Source organism: Penaeus monodon, chromosome 7, assembly GCF_015228065.2.
Source record: "Penaeus monodon isolate SGIC_2016 chromosome 7, NSTDA_Pmon_1, whole genome shotgun sequence".
Lineage (NCBI taxonomy): Eukaryota > Metazoa > Arthropoda > Malacostraca > Decapoda > Penaeidae > Penaeus > Penaeus monodon.
In genome coordinates, this window is record NC_051392.1 from 8,416,151 (window position 1) to 8,426,150 (window position 10,000).

General features: G+C 35.6%; 1 protein-coding gene across 1 annotated transcript in view; it reads left to right on the forward strand.

Annotated features, from left to right (window-relative positions):
• Positions 1-10,000, forward strand: part of LOC119575041 (DNA replication ATP-dependent helicase/nuclease DNA2-like) — a 17,521-nt gene that overhangs the window by 333 nt on the left and 7,188 nt on the right. Inside the window, exons 2-18 of the mRNA XM_037922396.1 lie at positions 1,402-2,609; positions 2,857-3,033; positions 3,304-3,394; positions 3,597-3,758; positions 3,921-4,116; positions 4,314-4,465; positions 4,783-4,913; positions 5,470-5,584; positions 5,924-6,094; positions 6,558-6,667; positions 7,023-7,167; positions 7,970-8,070; positions 8,371-8,523; positions 8,634-8,785; positions 8,899-9,011; positions 9,230-9,361; positions 9,961-10,000. The exon at positions 9,961-10,000 is cut by the window's right edge and continues 50 nt beyond it. Of these exons, the coding sequence (XP_037778324.1) occupies positions 1,402-2,609; positions 2,857-3,033; positions 3,304-3,394; positions 3,597-3,758; positions 3,921-4,116; positions 4,314-4,465; positions 4,783-4,913; positions 5,470-5,584; positions 5,924-6,094; positions 6,558-6,667; positions 7,023-7,167; positions 7,970-8,070; positions 8,371-8,523; positions 8,634-8,785; positions 8,899-9,011; positions 9,230-9,361; positions 9,961-10,000 (3,349 nt within the window). The remainder of the gene's footprint in view (positions 1-1,401; positions 2,610-2,856; positions 3,034-3,303; positions 3,395-3,596; positions 3,759-3,920; positions 4,117-4,313; positions 4,466-4,782; positions 4,914-5,469; positions 5,585-5,923; positions 6,095-6,557; positions 6,668-7,022; positions 7,168-7,969; positions 8,071-8,370; positions 8,524-8,633; positions 8,786-8,898; positions 9,012-9,229; positions 9,362-9,960) is intronic.

The following is a 10,000-nucleotide window of genomic DNA, read 5'->3' on the forward strand; positions in this document are numbered from 1 at the left end:
TTCATCACAGGACGTTGTTTTGTTTTTTGTTTTTTTACAATTATTAGACAGAATGGCGAAATGGAATACCCTTTTCATCTGTCGAATTTCCTTAGTAATTTGGTAATAAAAAAAAAAAGATGTAATATGATATTGTAGGAAAAATTTTATTTTTCTTTTTTTTACATTAGATGAATATCCATATCAAAAAAGATAGTAATTCCTTCCCTGGTTAGAAAAGAATACATACCTTCCATGTATCTTCAAGTCCTGCACAGCATTTTTCTAAAAGGAAGTGGAGGGAGGAGGTAAAGAAAAAATGAATAAATAAATAAATAAATAAATTATTGTCCTAAATACAAGGACATCAAATAATACTGTCGCCAGAAGAGACCGACAAACCTCAACCACCGATGATTTGGCACCTGGATTAGTTCCTTTTAATATGATAAGTTGCCAGAGATGTTTGCAGGTTTGATCTTGCCACGATATTGATAGGGTAGACTCTCTGAACATTTAACGGCTCATGAAATATTGATAAACATATTAATTGATCACTTTGGCCTCTATATTGTATTCCAGCAAAGGCTAACAAACCTTTATCCCATGTATTGTGCATCTGGACAAGTTTCGTATTTAATAATAAAACACAAATTAGATCCACCAGACATCTACTTGATGGTCATGATCTAACTACTATACTCACAAATATTCTCTCTCTTGTTTTTCCTTTTTTTTCTTTCTTTCTTTCTTTTTTCTTTAACTTGGAAATGTGATAACTTGTAACTGCAACTGACATAGAAATAATCTCCTAAAGTTTTAATTATGTGGTACTCTATGTATGTCTGAACTGTAATCATAGTTATACAGGTGTTTGCTGTAGAATGTGGGATGATAATATTTATGTTATGATTATTGCAGGAATGTATATTGCTGGTTAGATATTTGATTGTTATTAAAGCCATTTTTATCAGTGTTTGTATTCTTATCAAGAATTACATATTTTCTGTAGAATGGTTCAGGATGGTTTCTTTCTCTCTCTCTCTCTCTTTCTCTCTCTCTCTCTCTCTCTCTCTCTCTCTCTCTCTCTCTCTCTCTCTCTCTCTCTCTCTCTCTCTCTCTCTCTCTCTCTCTCTCTCTCTCTCCTCTCTCTCTCTCTCTCTCTCTCTCTCTCTCTCTCTCTCTCTCTCTCTCTCTCTCTCTCTCTCTCTCTCTCTCTCTTGTTTCCTCCCTCCCTGTCTCTCCTTTCTTGACCTCCTTCCTTTGCTCTCACAATTTCTCCTCCTCCTCCTCCTACATCTTGATAGGACTTAACAGAGAAGGAAATATCCTCAAGTTATAAGTATCAATTATTTTACAGCAGTAAGTTTTGTGAAGTTGGCCTCATTTGGAAGGTGACCTATATTTTCTTTTCTCTTACAGCCAGATAAGAATCAGAAGAAAATCTCCTCCTTCTTTTCTGCCCCAAGCCTCTTCACAACCGTGCAGTATGGCTCCTCAGGTGCAGGTGCCAGGAGTAAACTGGGCGGTATTGGCAGTAGTAAAGAAAAGGAAAATTCACTCGCAGCCAAAAATAAAGGGGCAACATCAGGTGTGGGCAAGGGGAGGAAGAGCGATCTGGCCGAGGAGATCTCCGATTCGAGTGAGGTGTGGAGTGACTCAGACCCAGAGGTGATCGAATCTACCCCAGAGGCCAAGAAGACGAGTGCGGGTCTCCTTAAGTCTTCAAAAATAAGTGCAAGTCCCGATTTCATTCCATCAACTCCCCAACTTGATACTACTAAGTTGTCTGATACAAAGTCTTTTTGTTCTGGGCTGTCAGGGAAGTTATCATCCACACTGAGCAGCTCTTCACACACAGCCACAAAGTCTTCCACATCGTCAGTCTCAAATGTAATCCGGCCTACAAGTTTAGCCATGAAAAACAAGTCGAAGTTGAGTAGATTATCAAGAAAGATTCATGAGATGAAGAGTAATTCTGTAAACAAAACGAAACAACAAATCCTAAAGGACAGTAATTTCCTACCGGATGAAATTTCTGGCAAACTGAAGAGACCAGCAGCAACTGGGATGGGCATATCGCCGGATCCCAAAAGAACCAACGTGCCAGATATTGTCATTTCACAAGAAAAGGCAGATTGCAAGTCAAATCTTCTTTCCAAGTTTGAAGACCAAAACTCCTTTAGAAGTGATTCAGAGAGCGATGGAAGTTTCAGTATTCTGCTGCCAGATTGCAAGAAAGAAAATAAAGAGAATATCTTGAACAACACAGAGTCTGCAACAGGTGATGTTTTAAGAAATGAGATGGGTAATGGTGACTTGAATTCTTTAATAAAGGAAGAAAGTTGTAAATCACCAGTAAAAAGTGAGAAAAAGACTAACATTGAAGCTGCATGTAATGTAGATGTTCTTGATCAAAAAGACATGTCAGAAATCTTGCAAGCTTCTCAAGGTTTTTTGGCTGACATTACATTTGATGATGTAGAACCCAAAAAACAAGAGCCATCAGTGATACCTGAAACACAAGAGGATTCTATGGACCACTTATTTGATGATGATTTAGCTTTAGATTTTGAGAAAATGTCGCCTTTCAAACAGGAAGTTCAGCAAGTGCCACAAGTTGAAAATAAGTAAGTGCCTGGAATATATGATCAGTTTCTTGACAGTTCTAAGAATATCAGGTGGTAGCATTTATATACACCACTGAATTGAAATACCTTTTTGCCAATTTTGTTTTTTTAATTAATTTAGATTCACTTATTTTAAATTGTAATGAGCTGGGCTTGTCTAAACACATAGCCAATTAAGAGGTCAGTTTTATAAGGGATATATAATATTTCGATTATATGAATGACATGTATGACCATTTCTTTCCAGGGCAATAAAGAAGCTGTTATTTGAGGGGTTGGGTGAGGAGTCGTTTTCAATGAAAGGGAGCTTTGGCCGCCATGTTGTGAGTGCTGTTGAGCGCAATGCTTATAAGGGGGAGGTGTTACTAAGACTTATATCAGTACAGGATAAGAGCAACAAGACCTGCACTCTTGGTGGATTCTGGTGAGAATTTTTTAAATTTGTTATCATAGCAACACTATTTAGTGTTTATTTTTTAACTAAGTTAAAATTTGTGTTATTATTTAACTCAGTAAAGTTTTGAGGAGAGATTACAAATAAATCAAGCATATTACTGTAGCATTATGGGATTATTTGTGTTCATTTAGAAATGAATTGTAATATGTCCTACCATCTTATTTACGAAACCAAACAAGATATGAAGCTGTAATAATACTGCATCTTAAGCTGAATTACATCATATTTTGTTTACAGGTCACAAAGTAAGGTTTCAGAAGGAGATATTGTTCACATTTTATATACAGAGGCATCAGGGGATGGACACTTCACAGTGGACAATACTCAGGTAAACTTCTTATTGTGGAATCTGGATATCTGACATAATACTATGTTAATAGTATATACATTTGATTTAAAAAGAACTAGGGTGGATTGTAGTACAAGAAGACATTGATGTTTGATAAGAATTATTGTTCATTAAAAAAAAAAATATATATATATATATATATATATATATATTATCAGTCTTTAAACTTAATTACCACCAGGGTCTCATTGTGATCAACCCAGACTTCCTGATCTCTGGAACTTCTGTTGTGTCTGGTGTCTTCTGTCGCCGGAAAGCCGTTTTGAATGAACGTTTCAGAGGTCTAGATCCGGGTAACCAGCTGATGCTCATTGGTTCTCTTGTTCATCAGCTCTTTCAAGAGGTAAGATTAGTGCAACTCTTTTTAAATATTTTTGTAGTTTCAGTTTTGGCTTGTTCATTGTTCAATACATGTTAATTCCAATTTTTTCCCATAATGGTGAGTATTTTTGTCCTACTGAAAAGTGAAACATTACTTTCTAAAAGGCAATTGATATCACTGTAGGTGGTGAAGAAGAAAATCAAGTCCAGGGACCAATTGGAGCATCTAGTAAGAGAACTAATGTCACAGCCAAAAATGCTGCAGGAAATGTATGGACTCGGAGTAGCAGAGTCACACATATATGAGGAAATGAATAACTTCATCCCACACATTCACACTTGGTCTCAGAGGTACTTGGGCAGTGGAAAAGTACAAGGAGGTTAGTACTCCAGAAGTCCTTTGTTCTATACAGCCATGTGTTGTATGCATGTATCATATTAGAGCTAGCTTCTCTTTTGAAAATATATCTTTAATTTACAGAGGAAAATAACAGTAAAAGGATGGACTAAAATAAGATACCTTGCATTATATTCAGTAAAAATTCATGTTTTCTCCCCCACAACTCCCCACTTTCAGACAAGGTTGAATTAAAAGGTCAGTCAAAACGGCAGTGGTCTGGTCAGATAACAGAGATTCAAGATATTGAAGAAAATGTTTGGTCTCCAAAGTTTGGTGTGAAAGGCAAAATTGACATGACAGTCAAGACTAATCAAAGAGGAATTTCAAAGGTGAGGAAACTGATACTAGTTAAAAAAATATATATATATATTGTGTATAGTAATATTACAGAAAATTTAAAGCATCAAGAGTGAGACATACTTTATTTGGTTAAATGTATTTCCATAAAAGTTTACACATACATAATTTAAAAATTGAATGAAACAGATGGGTCACTAGATTGGTATTTACTGAGCAGTAGTTCATGACAGATATTATGAATATTTATTTCCTACATTTACCAAAACACTTAGGTATAAAGCAAATTATGCATGTATGTATAAAGCAAATTATGCATGTTCTCATCTAAGATTGTTCTTTTAAACAGGTTGTACCGCTTGAGTTAAAAACTGGTCGATCAAGCTTTTCTGCTGAGCACAAGGGGCAGGTAACACTCTACAGCATGATGAGTGCAGACAGGAGGGACGACCCAAGAGCTGGACTGCTACTGTATCTCAGGTGTTGTTGGAGTCCCACTAATGCATTTGCTTGAAGATAAATTGACTTTGTCTGTAACAACAAATTTTATGAATCCTTTCACTTATAATCACGATTAGGATGTCTTAAGTGTAGAAGTTTTCCATATTCATTAATCAGTATTAGGAAATGGAATTATGTGTAATGCAATATTAGTAACACATCTTATACTGCATCCACAATTTTTTTTTTTTTTTTTTTTTTTTTAAGAACAAGCATAAGAATGAAACAGTTTTTTTTTTTTTGCAGTGGATCATATTTTCTCTAGAGGGATTTCACTATGAACAAATGATATGCAAAGTGGAATCATATCAATATATCAAGAAATACCTGAATTTTCTCATCTTTAATTTTTTAAATATTATTAATAATAGAATGCAGACTATAAAAGGTAGTATTTGGAATCAAGACACAGCATGGTCTAGCTCTACTTTTCATTCCTGTTTTAGATCTTGTTTTATTACTGGAAGAAAGTAAGAAAGTGAAGGTTTGTTTGCTCTAACAGTATTTTGTACATGTGATGAATTGTCTGTTGCAGAGATGGAGCAATGGAGGAAGTGCCAGCTGGGGAGAGAGAAAAGCGAGGTCTTATTCAGCTCCGTAATGAGATGATTTATTTCCTCACAGCCAAACCCATGAAACAGGAAGAGGGAGTAAGTGTACACTGATATTATTTATTTATTTATTTATTTATTTATTTATTTATTTTATTTTATTTTTTATTTTTTATGTTTATTTACTTATGTATACATTACTGACAGGGTTCACTTCTCTTTATTTAAAGTTTTTGAAGGACGTAGCAGATGCTTTACAAACTTGAATATATTTAGTTGGTATGGAAATGTTGTTGTGAAAGTTTTCTAGATTTTTCTTAAACAGATTATTCAAGTTCACAAATATATCTTTACACTGCTAGATTTGTTCTTTTTGTTTTATCATTATTTCAAAAACAATATTTTTATGGTATACATTTTATATATATTTCTTTTTAGGAATTCAAGCTACCTTCCCTACCAGAGCCAATAGACTCTGAGAGAGCATGTACAAAATGTGCCCATTTGCTTACATGTTCAGTTTACCAGAAGAGTATTGAAGAAATTGTCCCAGAGCCTCCTCATTCCATGAGCGTACTTATACCAAGGACTACTTCTCATCTCTCTCAGGTACACATTAAACTTAAAGGTTCTAGAGCATGAAAGGGATCTGTCAGTCTTGGAGTTTGTCTATTATTATATGTGAAGGTGCTTGTTAGAAAACAATTTTCAAAGGAAGTGTTCAATCAGGAACAAGGTTCCTAGTTCTTATGATTGAAGTCAGTGGAACTGGAATCTGATGTAGTAGATGAGAACTATGCAGTAGGGATTGTCTCATCTGGTTGTGAATTATGTGATTAAGGCTGATGGATTATGAACAAACAAGAGGACTAACCTGGTAAAGTAAAGCTGGGTTAACTGTAGTGTACAAGAACAAAGTTTGGTAAGCTGTAGTTCATATGGCCTAAGTTGGGTCAGCTGTAGTACATATGCTTTGCTAAGCTGTGGTTCATATGAACAAAATCTTTTTAAATTTTTTGAATCATTTGCTTGCACCATTAGAATACATAATGCCTCACCTATTCCTCTTCAGGCTCACTTAGATTACTTCAGGCATTGGTGTTTACTACTACACCTAGAAATTGCTGAAGGGAAACGAGAGTCCGCTATTAGAGCACTCTGGTGCCAGGACCCCAAAAGAAGGTAACCTGTTTAGAGAGTTTACTGAACGTTGATTTGTTATTTTGTTATATGTCGTGTTTGATAGTTGATGATTTATTGAGGTGACTTTCCATTTGAATTAGATATCTAATCCAAATACTTTTCTCTATGAATTCACTTGATGAACCATATATGATTACACTTCATAGAGTGATCAATGAGAAACGGGCTCTCTATGATTTTTATTGATTTTATAAGCAGTTTTATTACTGAATGTTCTCCCTCTCCCTCTCCCTCCCTACCTCCCCCCTCCTTCCCTCCCTCCCTTCCTCCCTCTCTCTACCTAAAGGTTGTGTTGAAAGATATTTCTTATTTAAACTTTTCTCTTTCCTAACAGAGAGGAAGGTGGCGACTGTCTATCAATGTTAATTTTAGAGCGAGGTGTTCCAGTGAACGAACCAGAGCCAGGAATATTTGTCCATTCCTTTGTCCGATCTCTTAAGTATCCTACGATGACAAGCTTATCAGCTGTTGGATTGCAGGTAGAGTAATCATGTTACGAGAGAATGAGTACATCTACTTCATCTCTCTGTCTCAGCCTCTCTCGTTTGTCATTGTCTCACCTATCTTTTTTATTCTCTAGCTCTCTCTCTTCCTCTTCTTCATCCCTCCTTCCCCAGTTTCTTCTTTTTACTCTCATCCTCCCTCTGACCCACTGTTTTTCTGTCCCTCTTTCCCGTCCTTTCTCTGTCCTTATCTCCTGTCTTTCCCTTTTTTCCATTCCTCCCTTCTTCCATGCTTCCCTCCTTTCTTCCCTTCCTCTCTTCCTCCCACCTTTGCTTCTATCCTCCCTCCTGCCCTCCCTTCCTCCCCTTCCTTCAGTCTTCCTTTTTTCCTTCCTTTTTCTCATCTCTTCCTCCCTCCCTGCCTTTCCATCCTCCTCCCTCCCTTCCCTCCTACTTTCCTCCCTTCCTTCCTCCTTCCTCCCTTCCTTCCTCCTTCCCCCCTTCCTTCCTCCTCCTCCCTTCCATCCCTTTTTCATTTCTTCTGTTTCATCCTGTCCTCTATTTATCATATTAAGTAATTATATTGCTTTGCTGAGAGTTTATATAGTTTGTAGCCACACATAATTTTTTTATTTTGCACAAAAACAGTTTTAAAAATCAGTAGAGATATGAAATTGTATTCCCTTCTAGTGTTGAAAATCTTTGTAACTATTGCATAAATGTAAACATAATTCCTACATTTTTTTATGACATTTATTTTCCTTCAAAGAATAGTATCTTTTTCACATGTATTGTTTTGTTGTCACATTCAAGTAATTCAACTTGCTTATCATTCCAGGCTAGTGATAACATAGTTGTGTCATCAGAAACTGAAATTGCTCTCAGTCTGGGAGTTGTAAAGGCTGTACAAGAACAGTCAGTGCAAGTTGTGTTAGATAGGTGAGTCTGGTTCATGTGAATATATGAAATAAGATTAGATAAAGTGGTAGAGAGTTAGAGAGAGAAAGAAACAAACAGATTTAGGCAAAGAGTGTAAAAATAGAGGGAACACAGACAGGAGCAAAGACTGTATCAGCTGTCAAGGACCTGAAGCAAAGCATGTTGAAATAAAGTGTAGACCACGATTAAGCCAGGAAATGAATTTGATATAGTGATAGATGGAGACAGAGGTGAAAGTGTGGATGAAAACAAACAAGTTATATCAGAATCAGTTCCAAATAATACCTTTTTTTATTGCAGGGACCTGTCAGCTTACCCTACATGGAGGGAGAAGGTATTCAGTGTGGACAGATGTGAATACCAAAATACCATGAGCATCAACTTTACCAACTTGGCCAGATTATTGTCTGACACCCCACAAGCAGCAATCCTCAGAGAATTGATTGTGGATAGGTAAATAACATTTTGTTTGACTGTAACTGATTACAGACATAATGATTATGAAGTAAAAAAAAAAAAAAAAAAAAAGTCCTCTTAATTCCCCCTACTTGATATGATTTCAGAAAACCCCCAACATTCAAGAAAGGGCTAGGTGAAGATGTGGTGAAGAAAGGCAAGAAGATCCTTCAAATGCTGAACAAGACCCAACAGCGAGCGGTGTTGAAGACCCTCATGGCGGAAGACTACAGTCTGCTCAAGGGCTTCCCAGGAACAGGTAAGCTTTGTTTTGATTAGATTATAGTTGGTGCATGGAGGATAATCAGCAGACAGTGAGAAAATATCGATGGCAATGGGTTTTTAAATTATGTTTTTGATTACACTTCCCAGGCAAGACCTCTACAATTGTTCAACTGGTCCAGCTTATGGTGACTCTAGGTTACTCTATCCTTCTCACCAGTTATACGCATTCAGCTGTTGATAACATTCTTCTGAAACTGAAGGTTAGTTTTGAACCATTTTAATCAGGCTTTGTATGCTTATTGTCTTTTTTTCAATTTTAAAAGAAAATTACTTGAGTGGAGTTAACTAAACTATATTTGAAATAACTGAAATGAATTAGAGTTAATTAAACTATATTTGAAATAACTGAAATGAATTTGAAATTATAAATTACATTTTTTAAATTTACACTACTACTTTTATTTACTTTCTATTACAGGATTTGGAAGTTGATTTTCTTCGTCTGGGGAGAACTGCACGTATTCATCCAGACATACTGACACATGCAGATGAAACATTAGCAAGAAAGTTCAAAGATGTTGCCTCACTTTCCCAGTTTTACTTTTCAAAGGTAAGAAACTATTATTGACCTTAAAACAGTGTTTATTATTGCCATTTAGGATATGTTGGGGAAATTATTTATGTTTTAGAATCAGTATTGTTATTTCAATCAAAAACTGTAACTTACAGCACTGGTATAATATAAATCATGTGGAATTTATATGAATATGTACGAACTTAATGCTGACAGTAGGAATGTTCAGATCTTTCTTACATGTAAACAATCTTTTTTTTTTTATTATTTGTGTGTATTCACTCTAATTGAAAGAACAGTTGTCAAATGCTCTTTGTCAAAGAATAATATTTACTAATGGCAAATACCATAACCATCCATTTCTTTTTCCTGCCTTCTTGCTCATCTGCATCTATTACTCTATTTGGATATTGAGCATTTGGAAGGAGGTAGAAAATATAGGATATACTGTGTAATGTTTAGTAATATTGGACTTAACATGCATTCAGCCAAAGATTTAAATCCTTTAAGCACTTACAGTATACAAAAAGTTATCATTAATCTAACATTCTTATTTTTGTTCTTCAAAAATAAGCAATACTCTTCACTAAATATTTTCCTACTCTGGTTTACATATGAGTGATTTTAAATTGCAGAAGGTGATTGCTACAACCTGTCTAGGACTCAATCATGTGA